Source organism: Abramis brama (assembly GCF_963993115.1).
Source record: "Abramis brama genome assembly, chromosome: 12".
Taxonomy (NCBI): Eukaryota; Metazoa; Chordata; class Actinopteri; order Cypriniformes; family Leuciscidae; genus Abramis; species Abramis brama.
In genome coordinates this window covers 9027370-9049937 of record NC_139974.1, presented here as the reverse complement: position 1 = coordinate 9049937, position 22568 = coordinate 9027370, and the positions used below count along the sequence as shown (strand labels likewise).

Below are 22568 nucleotides of genomic sequence, written 5' to 3'. Positions count from 1 at the left end.
TTGAGATATTTAATTATATCTTTAATGAATGCAAATCTGATGAAGAATGTATGCATACATGTCCCTCACTGTCTCAACCTCAATAACATTCATGATCGGCCTCTTGCCGAATGTGCTTAACACGTGATCACTCAAGAGTCGTCATTCAAATTATTATGACACAAGAACATTTTGTCTTCATAGTACTAAAATTCATGATTATAGTTGCTTCACCTTGAATGAAAGTCAATTAGCTGAGACAGTTAATATAATTCAGTTTATTTATTTGAAAACAAAAAATACTGTCAAACTAAAAATGTTCAGTAAAAATGCATATCCACTGTAACTTCCTGTTGACATTCCGTGCATGTTTTTTTCTTGCAGATGGGAATGTTGAAATGATTTATGATGACAGCATCATCAGGAGTGCAGTTACCACTGAATATGCAGAATAATTCTGTTAGATGTTGTTAAAAAAAAGAGCATAACAGGGGCAACTATACCAGAATAGTCTTTATCAAACTAGTTTTGGCACAGACATGTTCCTTATATACCAACAGATGGCAGGCAGATTTGTAGTTATGAAGCAAAATTCTCCACTACAGTTACAGTAAATGAATGATGCTTGACAATTACTGCAATTTCATCAATCAGCAATCACACTTCACACAGATTGTAATGCCTTTCAAATAAATGCAAATGTGCAAGATCCCTTGCATATGGCAATCATAATCAGTCGTATGACTATACACTTCAGCATGTCATTCAAAACAAGATGTGCAATATGTACAATGATGTAAAACAATATAGTATTTGTATAAAAAATATTTAAAGTCTAAGGGATGTTATATAAAGAGAGCGAATATTCTAGAGTAAACAAGTCAGGATAATGTAGTCAACCAGTCAACCAATCCTGAAGAGGTCATCAAGACCAACCGACCAATCAGAATAAAGTGTTTCAGAGAGCAGTGTAATAATCATTTTGAATTGAAAGACTGGAATGCATAACCTTAAAATTGCAAGGTGAGATTAACTATGAAAACTATGAATTATAATGTACTTTGCTAATCGTTCCTTTGTAAAACGGTATAAAGTGTTCAGCCTTAATGAACAGGATTATACCAGAGCATAATCAAAAAAACAAAGCTATTGATTGTTGTACAAGAAAAACAATTAAATCTCATTCAGAATGATGACATCATGACCCTTTACAAATGTACCCTGTTACATTAATAGCAATGAAAGAAAAACAAAACATCACTTCATAGAGTCACTGTGTATTTGATTTCTCTAAAATTTCTAACAAAAGTGGGCATACATCATAACATTATTACTTATTGAATTACTTCTAAATGTATGAATCCTATTACTATTTTTGGATTTACATAGCAGTGTTTTCTTTTTATTAACAAAAACAAAACAAAAACTAATTTACAGAAAATAAATGAAGAAAAAAACATGTATAGCCAAATATATTTGGACACTCGTATGTGCTTATTGAGAATTTAATTTGAAAACCACTGGCATTAATATGGTTTTTTTTTTTTTACTGGTGTCCAAATATGTTAGCCATATACAGGGTAATATTATATCTGTGAATAATGACCCTTCACAGTTACTATCCATCATCCATAAACGCCTCCTAAAATTCATATGATCTTTACATGAAATCATACGCCACAAGCATTTCCTTACAACTGAATATCAGTTTGTCTCTTAAACATAATGCAAAAGTTTGTATGAAGACTTCGCAAGAAAATGAAGAAAACCTTCCTTTGACCTGTTAGAAGAGGTTTGCAGGACAACATATCAATGCTTCTCATGTCAACTAATAATGGAAATACAAACAGGTTTCTCTTTTTAGATGTATGTTTTGTTGCTTTTGTTTTTTTTTCTACTCAGTAGCAATGCCTCAGCATCACAAATACACAGAACGCAAAGGAAAACGGACCCTCGTGTGGCTGAGCCGCTAGCTAGCTATGCTACATTTTCTAGGACGGAGTGGAGATCTTTGGACAAACAATATAAAGTACAAAATGTACATGTTATGACCACATGCTTATCGCGTCACCACACTTTTAGGCTTTGTCACTCTGTTAGTAGCACAAGATAACAAGATGAGTTAGGCAGTGCTTAGAGTTCACATCACAAACAGACCGGTGGTGAACTAAAGCAAGTCGTGTGTTCTTTCGTTCGAGCACTGCACAGTTCAGGCCCCCCGGTCCACGTCTTTTGCAGGGAACAAACCGTTTTGTAGTCTCCACCTTCGTCCACTTCATTTGACCTGAAGACTGACAGGAACATCTTTGTTGTGATTTATGTTATTCAGGAAAAATAAACGATGGCTCAAAATCTTAAGACGGAGATAATGTCGAGATAATCCACAACTAGAGACGTGTGCAAGCTAACCTGCTGGCAGTGTTGTTAAAGAGGATTTGGGTACACCTGTCGAGGGTCATAGGTCATTTCTGGCATGTATTGCTCATGTAGCTCGGTGTCCAGTGGGAGGCCATCCATGGGTATATCAGAGTAGCCATATGGAGGGTACACTGCATCCAGATCTGAGAGAGAGAGAGAGAGAGAGAGAGAGAGAGAGAGAGAGAGAGAGAGAGAGAGAGAGAGAGAGAGAGAGAGAGAGAGAGAGAGAGAGAGAGAGAGAGAGAGAGAGAGAGAGAGAGAGATAGATAGATAGATAGATAGATAGATAGATAGATAGATAGATAGATAGATAGATAGATAGATAGAGAGAGAGAGAGATAGAGAGAGAGAGAGAGAGAGATTCAAGTTATAGTCATCATGTGCAAACACAAAATAATAAATAAAAAAATATTATATACAGTGAGGAAAATAAGTATTTGAACACCCTGCTATTTTGCATGTTCTCCCACTTAGAAATCATGGAGGGGTCTGAAATTGTCATCGTAGGTGCATGTCCACTGTGAGAGACATAATCTAAATAAAAAAATCCAGAAATCACAATGTATGATTTTTTAACTATTTATTTGTATGATACAGCTGCAAATAAGTATTTGAACACCTGAGAAAATCAATGTTAATATTTGGTACAGTAGCCTTTGTTTGCAATTACAGAGGTCAAACGTTTCCTGTAGTTTTTCACCAGGTTTGCACACACTGCAGGAGGGATTTTGGCCCACTCCTCCACACAGATCTTCTCTAGATCAGTCAGGTTTCTGGGCTGTCGCTGAGAAACACGGAGTTTGAGCTCCCTCCAAAGATTCTCTATTGGGTTTAGGTCTGGAGACTGGCTAGGCCACGCCAGAACCTTGATATGCTTCTTACAGAGCCACTCCTTGGTTATCCTGGCTGTGTGCTTCGGGTCATTGTCATGTTGGAAGACCCAGCCTCGACCCATCTTCAATGCTCTAACTGAGGGAAGGAGGTTGTTCCCCAAAATCTCGCAATACATGGCCCCGGTCATCCTCTCCTTAATACAGTGCAGTTGCCCTGTCCCATGTGCAGAAAAACACCCCCAAAGCATGATGCTACCACCCCCATGCTTCACAGTAGGGATGGTGTTCTTGGGATGGTACTCATCATTCTTCTTCCTCCAAACACGTTTAGTGGAATTATGACCAAAAAGTTCTATTTTGGTCTCATCTGACCACATGACTTTCTCCCATGACTCCTCTGGATCATCCAAATGGTCATTGGCAAACTTAAGACGGGCCTTGACATGTGCTAGTTTAAGCAGGGGAACCTTCCGTGCCATGCATGATTTCAAACCATGACGTCTTAGTGTATTACCAACAGTAACCTTGGAAACGGTGGTCCCAGCTCTTTTCAGGTCATTGACCAGCTCCTCCCGTGTAGTTCTGGGCTGATTTCTCACCTTTCTTAGGATCATTGAGACCCCACGAGGTGAGATCTTGCATGGAGCCCCAGTCCGAGGGAGATTGACAGTCATGTTTAGCTTCTTCCATTTTCTAATGATTGCTCCAACAGTGGACCTTTTTTCACCAAGCTGCTTGGCAATTTCCCCATAGCCCTTTCCAGCCTTGTGGAGGTGTACAATTTTGTCTCTAGTGTCTTTGGACAGCTCTTTGGTCTTGGCCATGTTAGTAGTTGGATTCTTACTGATTGTATGGGGTGGACAGGTGTCTTTATGCAGCTAACGACCTCAAACAGGTGCATCTAATTTAGGATAATAAATGGAGTGGAGGTGGACATTTTAAAGGCAGACTAACAGGTCTTTGAGGGTCAGAATTCTAGCTGATAGACAGGTGTTCAAATACTTATTTGCAGCTGTATCATACAAATAAATGAACATAATATATTGTGATTTCTGGATTTTTTTTTTTAGATTATGTCTCTCACAGTGGACATGCACCTACGATGACAATTTCAGACCCCTCCATGATTTCCAAGTGGGAGAACTTGCAAAATAGCAGGGTGTTCAAATACTTATTTTCCTCACTGTATATATACATATATATACTATATTTAATATAAATTCATTCTATGCAAAAAAATAAATAAATTATTATATATATACGGTGGCCGAGAGAGCTCAACGCGCTGCAACTGAAGAAAACACATGCAAATAGAAAAACACCTGCAAATTAAGAAAACATCTTCATCAGTTTCACAACACATGTGTGCTCCAAATACTCACAATACAACCAAATACAGAAACGCGCTGCAAAAGTTCACAACACAAACAAATACAGAAACGCGCTGCAAATAGGACAGAACACAACGGAAATGTTTCCGGGGAACCCAATAAGTGACGGACGGACGGCTGGGACGTGCTTATTGCTCGTGAGCATTACCTATGCCCTACTCTCTTAAAAGGGCAGACGGCAGAGCCCTTGAATTGGGCACTTTGGGGAGAGCGGGGCACTTGTGTGCCATGTTGATGAAGGGAGCAACCAGAGAATGTCTAAGCAACGAAAGACAACGTAATTTCTTCATTATCTCATTCTTTTATCTCAAATTATTTTCTTCATTCTTCATTATTTTCTTCATTATCTCTCACGAGATCTCGCGAGATTAAAACGCGACGAGATTTCTCGTCGAGGTGAAACTTGTCTCGTGAGGTGTTGTGATGTCAGCGTGATGGAGCGTGAGGGTGAAATATTGAAGATTCCCCTGCCACTTTTAAATCATTTGTGTGCCGGGCCAATCACACACACACTCCGCGCACACACACTCACTGTCTCTCGCTCACTCACTCACTCGCGCACACACACACACACACGCTCACTCGCGCGCGCACACTCACTCTCGCTCACACTCAACCCGTCGTGGAGGACCGTTAAAATTAAACATGCTAGTCTTTCTGTCGTGATGTCCTGAAGCATCGCAGACGCGTAGGTTGTCGCCCACTATGACACACTATACGAAATGAAACTACACTATCCCGACGCCCGTTGTCCTTTACGAATCTCCACGAAACGGATCGTGCCAAAATCGCGCTAAAATAGTGTAATCTGAACCAGGCAGGTAATAAACATTTGACCTATCACGCAAAGAACCTATTAAAGCACTAAGACATGGGAACAGTAGCCTATAGCTAACATTCACATATCACAAGTCATATTATCGCACATCGCAGCTTTTCCTCATATCGTGCAGCCCTGCCCAAAGGTCTCAACTGCTGCCAGAAATCGTCGACATGCTTATATTCTTGAAAAACAACATGACCATAATCTTAGGCTGTGTAGTTAATTTATCTCTTTTTCATGCTTGAAGAAAAAATTTGTTTCTGTTTGAACTTGTAGTTTTGAGAGAGCAGTACTTTTATTATGGATACACACTTACTGTTTGCATTTAAAGTGTTATTTCAGTTATTTATATTTATTTTATTTATACTGTTTTATTTTTTTATGTTCGATTTGTGGAAAGGAGTTAGATTTCTCATGTGAAATCGTACAGGGGAGAAGCCAGACGGTAGAGTTTATAGCAAAACATTTTGCAGTGTTTGCATGTCCTTTACTGCATAGGATTCATTAAAATAGAAGTAAAATAACATTCATTACAAGTTGATTTCAAAATGCACCTAAATTGTTTTGCATTTTGTGATTTTCAGTTGAATAAAAGACTATTTTCCATTCATATTTCATCATTGAGAATGTCATAAAAATTGTGTAAAATTCTCGTCTTGTCTCGTTCTCGTGAACCCAATCTCGTGTCTCGTCTCGTCTCGTGGAGTAAGCGTCTCGTCACACCCCTAATATATATATATATATATAAAATTCAACACACACACACACACACACACACACACACACATACATATACACATATACATATATATATGCATGTCATGTGCAAACACAAACACAACATATTTCAATAGTTTTAATAAATGTATTAATTATACTCATGACAATATTCAATTATCTCATAATATATTTAATTAGTAGAAAACAGCTAATAATTACTAATTAATGTAACATGTTACTTGATAAAATCATTTTTTTTAAACAACAGATAAAAAAATGATCACATTTAATCATGCAATGTAATATTTAAGTATTCAAATTATTTAACATAATTCATATTTTTTGTAAAAAAAAATGTCAATAAAAATATTAAAATAGTATTACAAAAATAAAATACCATTTAAAAATAACTTTTACTTTTTATTTTTTGAATGTACCAAAGACAGTCTCAAAAACGCGGTTTGAAATCGCTGGTGTTTCTGAGGTCACAGACTACCTTGTAACCAATCACGTCAACGTGTGATCGTCAACGAGTGGATCTCTGAGCTGGGCTGCGTTCAGCCACGACAAAAAGTTGCAAAACGTTTTTTAAACAGAAACGGTGGTGTGTTGAACGCCCTGTTCTGATGACGCAAGAGTTGCAACTATGGCAGCTGAGAAGGCCATTCTTTGTGTTCTTTTTGAAGAATTTTCGGAGCCTGATGAAATCGGTATAAATACGTGTTTAATACTGCAAAATACGCTCGATGTTACAGTCACTGCCCTTGCCATCCAGAATAAAAGAGAACATCCCAATCGAGTGAAGGGATTTGTGGAAATTGTGGTTCCTAATCATTGTGATCCAACATTTGCCTCACATTTCAGGATGAAAAGACAAACATGTCTTCTAATATCTTTAATTGTTGTGTAAACGACTTTACTTGGACCCATTGTGCGAGCTGTCTCTTTAATACCGCGTGGTTTATATACATGTTGCTGCTGATTGGGCTGAGATTTTTGACACACCCACCAAACAAGAGAAAACGTATCCATTTCCAGGAAACATGTCGTTCAACCCGGAAACGGTAGCAAAACTTTGTGCACCGGTTTGAGCTTGAACGTGCCCCCGGTGTGAGTGAGTGGAGGCGGGGCTCATTTGCATATTTAAAGAACCACATATACTAAATGAGGCAAGGGTGTAAAATTCAAGTTATTTGAAGGCATTAAGACATTTTTTTCCAATCAAAGATGAGTGTTAAATGAGTGATAAAATGATTGACTACAGGGGGACTTTAAAAATCTACTGTTTATCACTTTGCTTCAACTCAGTTACAGTACATAAATTAATTAGTTGTATTTACGTGAATATATTCAACTTTATTACTGTGACCCAATTAAAATTATTCTTTTTTTTTGTGCCAGAATGTCAATAAAAATATTAAAATATTATAAAAAAAATAAAAATACCATTTAAAAATAACTTTTACTTTTTTAACAAAAAATATACATTTTATGAAAAGGTAGTGTTACACTAATGGTCACATGCTTTTTCTGGTGTTGTAATTTTTTCATTTAAAATGCACTATAATTTATAGACTTTTTTGGGTCATTCCATGAAATAGCATCTTCATTATTCATAATAAAATTATAATTATTTCAACAGAATCATTCTTACATTTTAATTCTGAATTAGTTTACAGTCATGACATTTCTTCAGTATTTTAAATATAATTTAAAGAATTATGTTTATCTTACACATTTATTTTAAACTTCCATCGTGAGTTCATTTTTTTCAAGGTGTTTATAGTGAGTTTTTACAAACTATGGGACGTGCTTCAGACTTTATGGCTGAACAGCATCAGTGTGTAGAATATCCACATAACCGGATCAAACAGGTTGGGTTGTTTTTAGTAGGTTGTTTTATATTTATAGGTTCTCCAGTCTTATACTAGAGTCATCTGTGCGAAACTCAAATGAGCGAAAAGCACGTCGCATATGCCGGACCGCCGCTGACTTAATGTTCCCCTACAGAGGAACACAGCATTCTGTCACTTTGCGAAATGGACTGACAGCAACGCAAATTCAATGACTGTCTCTCTTTATCTTTTCGTCTTTGACCCCTCTCTCACACACAAATGCATGCCATAACTCATTTGTCATGTGACATTTTATTTCAATGGTCTTCGCTCTAATGCTGCGAGATGTGCTGGATAAATAGGCAATTTGCGGCGGTGTTGCGTACTAAAGCAGACAGATAGTGAGTGAATGCGCTGTGCTCCAGACTTACCATCTGGTATGTATCCAGGGTCGAGTGGCATGGCAGCATGTGCCTGAAAGAACAAGAATGCAAACATATTCATTAAAAGCTTCTTTCATAAAGAAAAGAAATATGGTAAATTACCACTGAAATATAAAACATATTATACTTGAGCAGCAAATCAGCATATTAGAAAGATTTCTGAAGGATCATGTGACACTGAAGCTGCCGGAATAAATTTTAAATGGTAATAATATTTCATAATATTACTATTTTTGACCAAATAAATGCAGCCTTGGTGAGCATAAGAGCATAACGTTTGAAAAAAAAAAAAAAACATAAAAAACTGTTACTGACTGTCCTGTGTTTGCTTAAGTGGCTTTCTTAAAAACTTTTTTTCTTTAAAAATTGTTTTTTATGTTAATAAAAATCAGACTTAAGTAGAGTAAAGGGATAATTCATGCTATAAATGTCTCCTTTTGTGTTCCCTGGGAGAAAGAAAGTTACACGTAAATAATGACAGAATTTACATGAACTTTTCCTGTAGTATGCAGTGGCCCAAAAAGTATTAAAGTATTTAAATGTCATTGCATTAGATACAAAATATCAAACCAAGAGGCATCTACAAATAAATGATGGTTCTCTTATAACTAACATCACTTTTTTTCCACACACAAGCCTAAAAACATCCATGTGCATGTGATGGTCATATAATATCTGCATAATAAAAAAATAATTGACGCTGAAACATTGAATTACTGGAAATTAATGCACACTCATATCAGGGCTGCATTAACCATTCAGGTTTGCATTCATTTTCAATAATTCAAAGGTTATGCTAAATCAATATGATTATTTGATTACTATTGCTAAAAATTGGCATGGCATACATAATTGAAATGATGTCCGGTAATCTGAGAGTGTGGCGTGTGACACATATATTCACCATTTCCCAGGCTGCAGGGTCATGTTTGAAGAGGGAGTGTGTGAGCTCCACCGACACACGCTTCCTGTAGTCTGAACTCTTGTCCTCAGAGATGCGGAAGAGAACGGCCGCAGCGTAGGTGGCTGAGGAAGAGATAATGATGAGAGATGTGATCATTATTTACATATTATTATTACCATACTTTCTGGACTACAAGTGCAGCAGAATGCAAATAAGGTGTAAGCGAAAAATTGGTGAGAGACTGGTGAAAAATTGAAATAATGCATTAAAGGCCAACATTTTTGTTATGCTGGTTGAAAGTCTCTTCACATCCTGATAGCAATCACTAAGTGGTCTAAATGTATGTATATGTATATATCTCGTCTGTGGAAGGCGTAGGACCATACAATGTTCATCCAATCATTGCATTAGGTCAGAATCTAATGATACGATGTCCTACCTGCCTGTCAACGTATGTATTTCCATACTTCAGCACCCTGCTCGCGCAGACATCACACATCATCAGCGCATTTCATGCTATACAGAGTTAGACAGACGTCAGTCACTGAGCGCCACAACAGAAACTGCAGCCACCTTTTACAGTTCCTCCTGAACCAAAACAACCAGCTTATGCTGCGTTCACGCCACAACTACTGTAATTTGTAACAGATGGAAACCCGTGACGTTATACTCAGAACAGTTTGTGACTCAAATTTATGCATTTCAATGGCTGCACTTTCAACCCCGAAATTAATCTGCAGCAGTCAGATGGTACAGATCAGAGCTCTTTAAGTTATGTTCATTATTATTGTAATGTTATGTTTTGAGGTAGTTTAATGCCATCTCTCGTGACGCTTTTGTTTTGCTCCCTGCTGTGTGTGTTCATGTGTTTTGAAGGAGGCGTGGCTTTGGAGACGCTCTGAAGGGAGGGTGGGATCTTATGCTCTCAAAGCTAGCTCTACAGTTACATCTCCATGCACAGTCACTTTCGTTTCAGAAATTTGTTAAGGTTTGGCGTTTATAATAAATATTGTTTAAATGAACACCATTATAGGTTTGTTATGCACTGGTATTTTACAATATTTCTAAATGTAATAATAAAATGCGACTTATCTGCGTTTTTTCAGCAAATTCAGCTTTACGTCACACATGAATAAATTACATTTTAAAATATAGTCGAATAGAAAACAGTTATTTTAAATTGTAATTGTTATTTTAAATTCACAATATTACTGTTTTTACTGTATTTTTGATCAAATAAATACAGCCTTGCTGGGCATAAGAAAATTCTTTCAAAAACAAAAATCTTACCAATCCCAAATCTTTGAAGTGTAGGGAATATGTATAAAAAAAAAAAAACTGCATTACATATTTTATGTATATATAATTATTACATTCTTACATTTTAAATGGATGGTTCCTGGCCAGATTAAGTTACCCTGGTAATCACGAGAGCACAAGTTGAATTTGCTCAGCGAGTTACTCTGGTGTCGAGTAATGATGCTCATTAAATATGCCCCTCGATCTGAGCTGCACCAATCACATCGGGTTACCTGATATAGGCGGGCCAGAGGCGAGCTAAACAGATGACGACAGCGCTGTGACGTCGAAGTCATTAGTAAACATTGCAAGACGGCTATGGATGAACACCAGTTGTTTGAAACGGCTTTGGCCGCTACAATCTACAATGAACGAGTTAGACCTGGGTTTTATACTAAAAGAGGAACAGAAGACAGCGCTCGAATCGTTCCTTTGCAAGAAGGACGTTTTTGCTGTTTTGCCGACCGGATACGGTAAGAGTCTAATCTACCAGTTAGCTCCGCTGGTAGCGTATGGGGCTTATTGTTGTGATTGGTCGTAGTGTTATCCAATTGCGTGCATTGAGATTTTCAAATGCATGCTTGGTGCCGCCCCTCGAGCTGGGCGATTTTCATTAGTCGACGCCAGACCATTCATCTTTTAGATTTAGGTCTGGATTTCAAGGCTAAGATTAAGTTACAATACTAACCAACTTTATTTCTGAAAGTGAAAATTTCAGCTTGTGAGACTAAAAGCCATTTGATACAGTACGTGGCAAGCTGAAGCTTCTCTTGTGTGTTCTGCTCCTTATCTGACGTGTTGAAGACACCAAAGTCATGCTACATCTCTGACAGTCTCTGTCTATTGCAGACTGTCATTGTCAAGCAGATACAGGAGAGAGTGTTTATGGCAGTTTATGAAAGCTGCTGGTAAGGTACTGTAAACACAATATCTCAGTACTGCCGGTATTCTGTATCATCTTGCTTCCACTGGGAGTCTGATGTAAAATCAAGAGGAAGGTTTGCACAATTTCAAATGTGGTAATGTTGTGTTTGTACAGGCTATGATCTGTCCAATGACATATGGCTCATTTCAGTGTTTTATCAACATGAGCCGTGCTATTAAACTTTCTCTCGATGGGCGTCACTCACCAATCCCCTCATTGGGAGAGTGCAGGAGCTCCATAAGAGGTGCAGATGCTCCTTCTGCGTCAATCATCTCAGCAGACTGCTTATCCAGAGCGAGTTCACACAAAACACCGGCGGACACGCGCTTTATGTTCTCCACGTATGAGTACAGAAGCTAACAGGAAAGAGGAAGTCAAAGGATGAGAGGGGTTTCACTGTTGTCTTATCACACCCACTTTATTCAAAGCTTGTCATTTTCTACACACTAGATTTTCAATGATGATCAATGATATTCACTTCACCTGTGAATGGTCATGATGTTTTGGCTCATCAGTTTAAATATAACCAAAACTAATACCTGCACATATGTCCTTTTATGACATTTTAGTTTTATTAAAATATTTAGTTAAAGACTCCCTGTGGTGAAAATCAAGTTTTTAATGTTGTTTATACAGTATGTCTATGTGGTGTTTTTAATATGCTTTAAGACAAACCATGTGCAAATTCATAAGTCAACACCATTGCTGAGTAGCCTGGATGCCAGCCGAACAACATTTGAGGTCGGGAAGTTCGGTCTGGACTTGATCCGTTGTGGAGCAACTATGCTCGAACCAGAGCTGTTCGGACCAATCAAATTGTCAGGGCGGGTTTTATATATGGAGCGAATTATGTGCCATAATTAAACAAACAAATCCAGCATTTTGCAAACAAACTCGATCTGCTTTGCAAAGGAAAACTCGACTGGCAAAGAAACAGAAAGCAATGTGCAAGTACAAGGTCAGCTTGAGTGAAAATGCAGTGGAGTAACAAATATGTATTGTGTTTTACAAATATAAATAAATGAGCCAAGATAATACTTCATAAACTAGGGAATTAATTTAGCGCTAGCCTCCCGGGAGAAGCACTGATTTGAAACTTGCCTTTGCCTACAGCTGAGGAAAATGACCGGTGAACGGGTGTGTTTCTGTCTTATTTGATCTATAATTAACCTTTTTGAGGTTTTCTTTTGCAAAATGTTTGTCTTTCAACCCGGAAACAGTAGCAAAACGTTGTGCACCGCTTTGAGCTTGAGCGTGCCCCCGGTCTGAGTGAGTGGAGGCGGGGCTCATTTGCATATTTAAAGAACCACATATACTAAATGAGGCAAGGGTGTACAATTCAAGTTATTTTAAGGCATTAAGACATTATTTTCCAAGGAAAAACATTTAATATGTCATTTTGGTAATCAAAGATGAGTTTTAAGTGATAAAATGATTGACTACAGGGGGACTTTAAAAACCTACTGTTTATCATTTTGCTTCAACTCAGTTATAGTATATAAATTAAGCTTATTTAGTTGTATTTAAGGTAATATATTCAACTTTATTATTGTGACCCAATTAAAATTATTCATTTTTTTTTTGTGCCAGAAAAGGCTGGCTCTTATTAAATCATAATTTACATTATCTAATAGTTATGCATTAAGGGTATTTTGTTTTTTAAAGATGTTTTTTTAAGAGAACTACTTTTTCAAAGAGTAGCTTGACTATAGTTTAAACGAAAGCTTTAAGAGTAGCTTCCCCAAAACTGGTAGTGTAACATAAACATGGACAAATGCACAAAAACAAACAGCAGCCAGACACCCTGCAGTCATCGCACCACAACACCCACACATCACAACACACACAGATGAACCAGATTCACTGCCAGGAATGCCATAAGTTGGTTCAGTACTTGCACAAAGAGAGGAATGGTCTGCATGCTGGCGATTTCCCCTCGGTTGATCGGATCTCTGGCCAGTATATGCAAAGCGCCTGTACAGCCTTCCACAATCTCCTCCATTCGCACGCCATCCTGTGAAAAAAAAAAAAAATGAAAGTGAGAAGAAAACATTAACTCTAACACCAAAGGGACCTGGTCTATGCCAAATAATGGGGCCTTGATGCTAATTGGATTGTATTTTAACCTCCCTTTGGAGGCTTCAACCTATATGTGAGGGTGAATAAAGAGGCCAACTAGGATATATGGAAAATCCATGCACAGGTTGAAAAACCCTCAAATGCACCTGATAGGTCTGCTGGGCCCCTGAGCCATGTCTTTGAGTTTCCTGATGAGCTTTCAAAAGCAGGTTGACCAGTCGAGGGATTGTCCCAGATTCCCTCAGAGGCGCCTGATTGGCTGGACACAGGGCCAAGTTGCGAATCAAGCCCACTGTGGCCTATAGTGTGAAAAATGTACAGCATATTAACTACTGTTCATAACATTTTCTTATTGTTATTCAATTATTTTCTTATTGTTTTCTTCTGCTCACAAATGGATTAATGCAATGGTTTCCAAGAAAATTCTTAAAATGCCTAAAACCAGTGAATAAATAAACAAGAATCACATACAGTAGCTCACATACTTTGGTTTTGAATCAATTTGATGCGAGATTTGATGAGTTTTTATTGAGATGCATGATTTTGATTGCAGGTTTCTTTGACTTTGGTTTCTTGGTAAAGCTGAACGCAGTTGTTGAGAAAAATCTGAGAAACAAGGGCAAAAAAGCAAGCGAACATCTCTCCAAATCCCAAAATGTTCTCTCCTATGAATCTTATTGCTGTCTATGAAAAACAATATTAAAAAGATTTTTCTTTCTCATCTAGTTTAGTTAAATTCCCTTAAACACAATGAACCGTGACCCACTTTTTTACCTCTATAACTTTACAAAAAGTCATAACCTAAATCTACACACAACTGTAGTGAATTCATCATTGTTCAGCTCCACTGTAAGTCCATTCCTCAAAGCTGTCATCATTTCTAACAAGTGACTCACTCTTGTAAATCCCAAAGTGCTGACTGGCGAGTGAAACTCAGGCACTGACATCAATATGAGCAACTGAGCGATGTTACTTGCAACAATGTTTTTTTAATTAAAAAATTGAGCTGAATACAAAGTTTAGGTTGAGATGCTTGATGTAAGTGCATGTAAAACTGTTTATGGATGCATCGATGCACATGCAAGTCTTTGTAGGTGAAATCACCTGTATGTCACTCCACAATGTAGTTCAGTGGAAATGTCATGCGTAAACGCTTAATTTCCTACTGCCTCCTTCACAACGCATCATTAGTCCACAATGTTCCTCTGCTGATTAGAGAACGCCTGCTGATAGATCGGATCTCTGCAGTGTGGGACGGCAAGAAACGTCAAGTGCCAGAAACCTCTCCAAATGGAAGAGGAATAAACATAATGCAATGCATTCCAGACATCGGGGATTCATGTGTGTTGCATTAGTGATCTGTCTTCCCCACCCTGCCTGGGTGCAACCAAAGCAATCAGCCAGATGGGGATGGCCCATCCACAGTACAGAAGGTTCGCACATTTTGTTTGTGAAACTGTCTGGTTTCTACATAGAGGCATTTTAAAATCAATAGTTCTGACTCTAAATGAACCACATTCACTGCAGGTTTAAAATGATAAATGCATAAATTTGGTCCATTCTACTACAACAACAGTTAGGCTATAGCTATATTACTGGGAAGAATGTTATTCATTCTGATTATCATTCTGATTAATTTATTATGATTCTTCTTCTTCTTCATGAATGTAACTTTTTATTGAATAGTGGTATCATATTGTTGTTGCCACTATTTTATAAAAGCAATAAGCCACAAGATTACTGTTGATTACAGTGATTATAATGCAGTGACTGTAGTACACAATTCTTATTGCATTAAAATTAAAATAAATACATAAATAGATAACAACATACTGCTGTCAAAATTGATTAATTGTGATTAATTGCATCTAACATAAAAGTTTGTTTACATAATATATGTGTGTATATATTTTTATATATATTTTTTTTTGTGTGTGTGTATATACTGTATATAAACAGTTTTTTTCTTACTTGGTAAAATCACTGTAATACAGTCTTTCATGGTTCACTGAATTACTTAAAGATCTGAAACACAAGTATCAAACGTGAAACGCAAGTAACTTTGTGGGCGGGCAAAATCTAAAATGGGTTGGTCTGAAGTAGCTACATTACTCATAGGTGTGGTTTGGGCGTAATGTGAAATAAACCAATCAGAGCGACATCTCACATTCCCTTTAAAAGCAGGCGCGCTTGTTCCATGGCGGATTGCTATTATAACGGCGGATTTGCCAGGCGCACGCCAGTCTTTTCACAGCCGAGGAGACCGACGTTCTCGTCAGGGCCGTAAAAGACAGAGAAGTTACATTGGGGATGGAGAAACACACCCAAATTAGCTTCGGTTAAACAGGCATATAATAATTTGGGTAAATGTGTAAGCTAGATTTATGCCTATTTTTTCACATCTTCATGGACACCACAATGATTTCCCTCGTGTGGTAATATTTTTCCTTGTAATTATGCATGGTTTAAAAAAATGCAACTGCTGCGTCTGTGTAGATGAGAGAAGCAAAGTGTATGCGCGTTGTGCACACGCTACATTATGGCAAAGCATGCGCCCTTAAAATAGCATCTGAATAACGTGCCACTGACTTTAGACTAGGTTTTTCCTGGTCTGTGGCGGAATTGTTTTCTGAAACTGCTAAATAGCACCAGGGAACACGCCTCCTCTTTTCGCTGAACCGCCCCCGGGAGTGCAAGTTCATTCCCTAATTTACCGACGTGCGTCTGTGGAGGGAAAAGTCCGTTGTGCGTCGGGTGCTAAATAGGAATGATACATGCGTCAGTGTACAAAGTCAATTGCGCTGGGTGCAAGATAGGGCCCAAAATGTTTAACAGGTTAAAAGAAATGAATAGTACTTTTGAAAAGTGTTTAAAATGATAGCATCAAATGCTAACATCAGTAGTCTAATAAATAAAAGTGGTTTGGTTTTTACACAGGCCAGTTGAGATTACATTAGCAGCCCAATACTTCTCACTTCATCTTGTTAATCTTATTGGACACTTTCGTTTGCAGAATATATTAATGCCTATACGTTTTAAAAATGCAAATGGCAGTGAAAATGTGAAAACGTGGCGGTGTGATGTTGGTAAGCTCATCATATACAGAAACAAATCACTGAGTACACCACAGCAGATAGCAACACAACACATCTGAGTAAAATAAATCAATGTAAACACGTTATAGACTTCCTATTCAGCCAGGTTGATTTTTTTGGGAATTTCTGCATGCAGACTGTGAGTGAAAATAAAAGCCTGGCACTGTCGTTCTTCTGGATCGATACACACGTGCTTAACAGATCACAGCGCACACACACACACACACACACACACACACACATACAGGTTTCTGCTCCAACGGTCTGATACGATTAAGCGAGAGATCATGCGTGCCGGGAGCCCGAGCTCACAGAGACACAATCAAGAGTCCGGCCCACCACAAATCAGAGAGCCGAGGACAGACAATTACACTCGCTGCGACCTTCTGATTCGCCAAAGCTTCAAGGGCTTTGACTAGCATGGAGACATTGACAAGATATATAATCGTGAGGTTAATTTTAGAAGTGCAAAGGAAAACTGACTGACTTTTGCATTTTCATGGAAGTAAAGGAAGTTTGTTTTACATATTTAAATATGGAGGGGAAAAGTTTAGTGTCAGTAAGGTTTTGAGTTGTTTTTGAAAGAAACAAAAGAAAGAAACAACATCCTGTGATGTCTTCAGTGTCACATGATCATTCAAAAATCATTCATTTGCTGCTAAAGAAACATTTCTTATTATTCAGGATTCTGTGATGAAAAGAACAAGCATTTGTTTGAAATAGAAATATTTTATAACATTACAAATGTGTTTGTTTTCACTTTTGTTTAATTGAATGCATCCTTGCTGAATAAAAATATTAATATTTTAATAACAAAAAATCTTACCAACCCAACTTTTTAGTGTATCACAATACAAAGAGTCTCACCCAAAATTGATTGGATGAGCTATAATATTTGCATAAAGTTCAGTTCTACAGAACTTTTTTTGTTTTTGTTTCCATAAATAAGTGAAAATTGATGACTCCTGGTCAAAAAAACACTATCTATCTTTTCATTTTGTCATAATTTACTCACCTTCATGTCATTCTATATAATTACATTTTACAATAAGGTTTATTAGTTAACAACATTAGTTAACTACATTAGTTAACATTAACTAATAATGAACTGCACTTATACAGCATTTGTTAATCTTTGTTAATGTTAATTTCAACATTTACTAATACTTTATTAAAATCTTGTTAACATTAGTAAATGCACTGTGTGAACTAACATGAACAAGCAATGAACAGCTGTATTTTTATTAACAAACGTTAACAAAGATGAACAAAAACAGTAAAATGTATTGCTCATGGTTAGTTCATGTTAGTTAATACATTAATGTTTAAAAAATGAACCTTATTGTAAAGTGTTATCATTACACTTCTAACATGTATTTTACCCTGGCATCCTGATACAAGGCTTTGCTGCTTTCAGTCCATGTATGGCAGCGATTCCTTGCATATGATGCTTGAGGGCTCTTTTATTGTTCCGGCTAGTGTCCTCAAAATTACGCTGAAGCCCCGGAGGAGCGTAGGAGTGCCGCTCAGTGACTAAGATCCGGCACCAAATCAGCTTAACAAGAGAGGCAAGTCTCAGCATTCTTCCACATCAAAGCCACGCAAGCTCTGCACCCAGATGATTCAAATCTGACCTTTCAATTCAAACGCCAGAGAGGGCTTTCAAATTGGCAGCAATTCAGACACACACACACACGCACACACACACACACACACATACAGACCTTTACCACGGGCCAATAGTGCGGCTGACCCAAGAGCTTGGTGATGGCGGGGATGCCGTAATGCAGACGCACTGCATTCTGGGCCAGCTCTGCGTCAGGGTGACGGCTCGTGAGGTGACGCAGGGCACAGACGGCCGGCTCGGCCACGTCCTCTTTCTCTCCGGCTCGAAGCACGGCGTGAATCAGGGACTCCACCCCGCCGCTCTGAGTGACCAGGGCTTTGTTGCGCGCGTTGTTGCAGGTGAGGTTTGACAGGATGCCAGTAGCGCAGGTCAGCATGTTCACGTCATCTGAGCCCAGCTGACTCACTAAGATATGCAGGAGACCATCGAGACCTTCCTGTATCCACAGGAAACAAGAATTCAAAACATTTAAATACACCACCATTCAAAAGTGTGGGGTCTGTAAGAATTTTGAATGTTGCTGAAGGAAGTCTCTTATGCTCACCAAGGCTGCATTTACTTCTTTCTATTTTAATATATTTTATATATAGGATATATTATATATATTCATTCTCCAAGGGAACACAAAAGGAGACATTTAATGTTTCAATTAAAGTGAAAGGTGATTAAAGTGATTAAAATAACTTAAATTTCAGTCTGTTTCTCACAAAAAGCTTCAGAAGTCCTGGAATATAGTGCATGAGTCACATGCATGAACCACCTTTATAATGCTTTTATGCTTCCCTTTTGGCTTATTTGGAGCTTGATATGCCTAATGAACCAGATAAGTACTTTAATCTACTGTACTCGAGGATGGTCAGTAAGGTTTTTGTACTGTTTTTGAAAGAAGTCTCTAATGCTCACCAATGCTGCATTTATTTAAATCAAAAATGTATATATATATATGTAAAATATATATTTTAAAATTGTATTTATTCCTGTGACGCAATGCTGAATTTTCAGCATCATTACTCCAGTCTTCAGTGTCACATGATCCTTCAGAAATCATTTTAATATGCTGATTTGCTGCTCAAGAAACATTTCCTATTATTATCAATGTTGAAAACAGTTGTGTTGTTTAATACTTTTGAAGAAAAAGTGATTTTTTTTCAGGATTCTGTAATGAAAAGAAAGATTTGCATTATTAGAGATGAAGAGAACAGCATTATTTACATTCTTTTGTTACTTTACTCTCACTTTTGATCAATTTAATGTCTCCTTGCTGAATAAAACTATTAATTTCCTTTTTTTATTTATTTTTTTAAATTCCTTACTGACCAAACTTTTGATCAGTTGTGTAAGTTAAGGTCCATCGACAAAAAAAGAAAATTGCTCCTTGTTATTTTTATATAGAATGTTATAAAAGCACTTCTAATAAGTCTTGCGTTAAAACGTTATATGTATTATTTAAGCTGCAAAGCTGTTTAAATCATCGTCCTTACAGTTGTTTTAAGGTTTTACGGTTTATGCCATCGTGTCGTCATGTCAGCAAAGTTGAAATATTTAATATAACTACACAAAAAAAGGTTAGTAACCAATGTTTTTCACAAAAAAAAAAAAAAAATCATGTTAACAAATATTGGTTACATCTTGGGTTCTAATATTTAAACAGTAAGTATTTTAATGCGTATAGGTCCATTTCTTCTCTAAGTGCATCACTGTAACCCAGATTTTTGGGACAAGTGGATTATTTTGTGGCAACCACCATCAAGCCACAAATGCTGTGGATTGAGTTTAACCTGTATTGAACCTGGAATATTCCTTTAACATTCACCTTTTCATGCATAAAAAAGATCAGTGACAGTAACAGCGCAAAAGATTCACATAAAAAAAAACATTTCAAGAATCAGACAGTCAAACCGCTAATTATCACAAATGAAATAATGACCATGATAAGGAACAAATGAAAGAGGAAAGGCAGTGGAAGAAGGAGATAAGAAAGAACGCCGGTGTGTGAAGGATTAGACGGACAGACACCGGAATGACATGAGCACAAATTCATACATTTAAATTCTAGACACATTCCGTAAGAGCAGAAGGGGACGCGTCTGTTCATAGTTGTTTTTGTTCTGTGAATTTAATAATAAGGGCGAAAATGATAACCTGTTTATCATTAATTGTGTATTTTCTGGACCACTGAATTCTGAGTAGCAGTGATGAGGGACAAATTGTGTGGAGGTGAGGAATAATTATAAAAACCACAAGTCGCCTGAACTATAAAAGCATTAGAAAGTACAGAGGGAAAAAAAACGTCAGACCACATGAAAGCCGTTTCGTGGCTTTCAAGCTTTGTCTGGGCAGAAATCCTTTGGAGCATTTGCACATTTAATAATTGAATGCAATACTGTATAATGAGATTCCATTGTTATTTCATTAGTAGGCGAATATAATAATTATCTGTTTTTAAAAGACATTTCACATTCAGCCTAGATTCTTGATTGACTGATTTTCTCTTCAGGATAATTGGGGTAATTTTGCTTCACGTTATGAAAAAAATACTATAACAAGGTAAAAACAGTTATTCCTTTCAAAAAGAACTGTAATTATGAATTAAATTCCAAATTATTTCCTTTGAGGAACAGCAGTTATTCTTCAAAGCAATAACAGAGCAGATGAAAAATAAAATAAAAACTGAAATAGCTCCCCTCGACTGAAAGCGCGATCTGGGACGGGAGTGGGATCATCCCCCTCGGTTGAAAATGAGGGGCCCCCCCAGGAGCACGGGGCCCAGAGAATCTCCCCTTGAGCGTTGATAAGATGATTTGAATTGTTTCTTGGGTTTTGCTCAAAAATTCCTAAGGTATTCTGGGTAAGGTTGGGAATCGAAAATCGATTCCAATTCTGGAATCGGATACGTAAGGTCAGGAATCGGATACTTGTAATAAAATTTAAATTTCGATTCCATCTTATCGATTCATGTGTGTGCATTAAAATGTGATTTCAAACCATTTTCAAGCGCAAGAAAACACGAAATTCTCCACTCGCGCAGCACGCTTTTTTCTTTCACACAGAGAGACGCGATAGAGAATTAAGTTCTCGTACACGTCGTCTTGCGCTTGAACGCACAAATACACACACAATTGTCAAAATATCCTTGTAAACACAATCAGTTTTGTCTTAAGTGAACGCAAACTTAAAAGTTGCATGCGTAACAGTTGATTGGATCCTGCATGAGGTCTTAAAGTGACAGCAGCCTAATAAACCTCAACATGTCATTAACATTAACCAAAGAACAAAAGAAAAAGAAAATCACTAACTGATCTTGACTTAATAACTTCTGTAACTTTAATAAGGATTAATCTATATTGTATTTATAAATAGAAAACTAGAAAACTATGCAGCTATTTTACATGTCATTTCTGTACCTGAACTTCATTCAGTTGTATTTATTTGTGCTATTGCTAATTTGTTTATTTGTTCTTATTTTATCACTGTTTACTTGTCTTTAATATTAATTTTCTAAATGTATACGAGTTAGTCCAGTTGTTTTTTTGCTGTGGTATTTTTGTTAAACCCATAGGAAAATGTAAGTGTTCTTTAGGCTGCTGATTTTTTTTGTAGGCTGCTGATTTTTGTTCATGGATATCAGATGTAAGAAAACGTTTTACCAAAAGACACAGAATAAATATGTTTGATATAAATGTTTGACTAAATGTTTTTACCTTACTGGGATCGAAACTGGGAACCTATAGGAATTGGAATCGTTTAGATGAATTGGAATTGCTCAAATTCAAACGATACCCAACCCTTAATTCTGGGTGGTTCCTTGCAAGCCAAATTGTCCAATACTCTTGTCTCATTTGGCTTTGGTCTCTTTGTTCAGTGGAAATCTGTGGGATTTTTCACCTGATCCATCATCCATCAGACAAAAATTCCAGTTGCTTTGAAAAGCAGTTCTTCTCAATAAGCCGCACGATTTGAGGAATCATTCACGTTGAGAAATTCACCACAGGTTAAGAGAATAAAATAGAAGTATGATCTACAATAACAAGCAGCACTAGCAAACACACGATCTACAGAGTGGAACAGCTCCATTACCTGCTTGGTTGCTGCATCAGAGAGATTCCTCAGAGTCCACAGGCAGTTCTGTGTTAGACGCTGACTCGAACCTGTGAGATGTTGGCCGAGGGCCTGCATACCTCCTGCCAAATGGAGAGA

At 37.3% G+C, this 22568-nt stretch overlaps 1 protein-coding gene across 3 annotated transcripts in view; it reads right to left on the bottom strand.

Moving 5' to 3' along the window:
- Nucleotides 1-242: 242 nt before the first annotated feature.
- The window catches only part of jupb (junction plakoglobin b), an 82302-nt gene continuing 59976 nt past the window's right edge, over nucleotides 243-22568 (bottom strand). For 2 of the 3 annotated variants that reach the window (XM_084131056.1, XM_084131057.1), the window contains 9 exons: nucleotides 22449-22552; nucleotides 18469-18807; nucleotides 13796-13948; nucleotides 13465-13584; nucleotides 11776-11926; nucleotides 9347-9468; nucleotides 8431-8473; nucleotides 2389-2540; nucleotides 243-2270 (listed from right to left, as the gene is read on the bottom strand). In XM_084131056.1, coding sequence (XP_083987182.1) covers nucleotides 2404-2540; nucleotides 8431-8473; nucleotides 9347-9468; nucleotides 11776-11926; nucleotides 13465-13584; nucleotides 13796-13948; nucleotides 18469-18807; nucleotides 22449-22552 — 1169 coding nt within the window. In that variant the 3' untranslated portion in view covers nucleotides 243-2270; nucleotides 2389-2403. The remainder of the gene's footprint in view (nucleotides 2271-2388; nucleotides 2541-8430; nucleotides 8474-9346; nucleotides 9469-11775; nucleotides 11927-13464; nucleotides 13585-13795; nucleotides 13949-18468; nucleotides 18808-22448; nucleotides 22553-22568) is intronic. The other variant, XM_084131058.1, reaches the window with a different exon arrangement.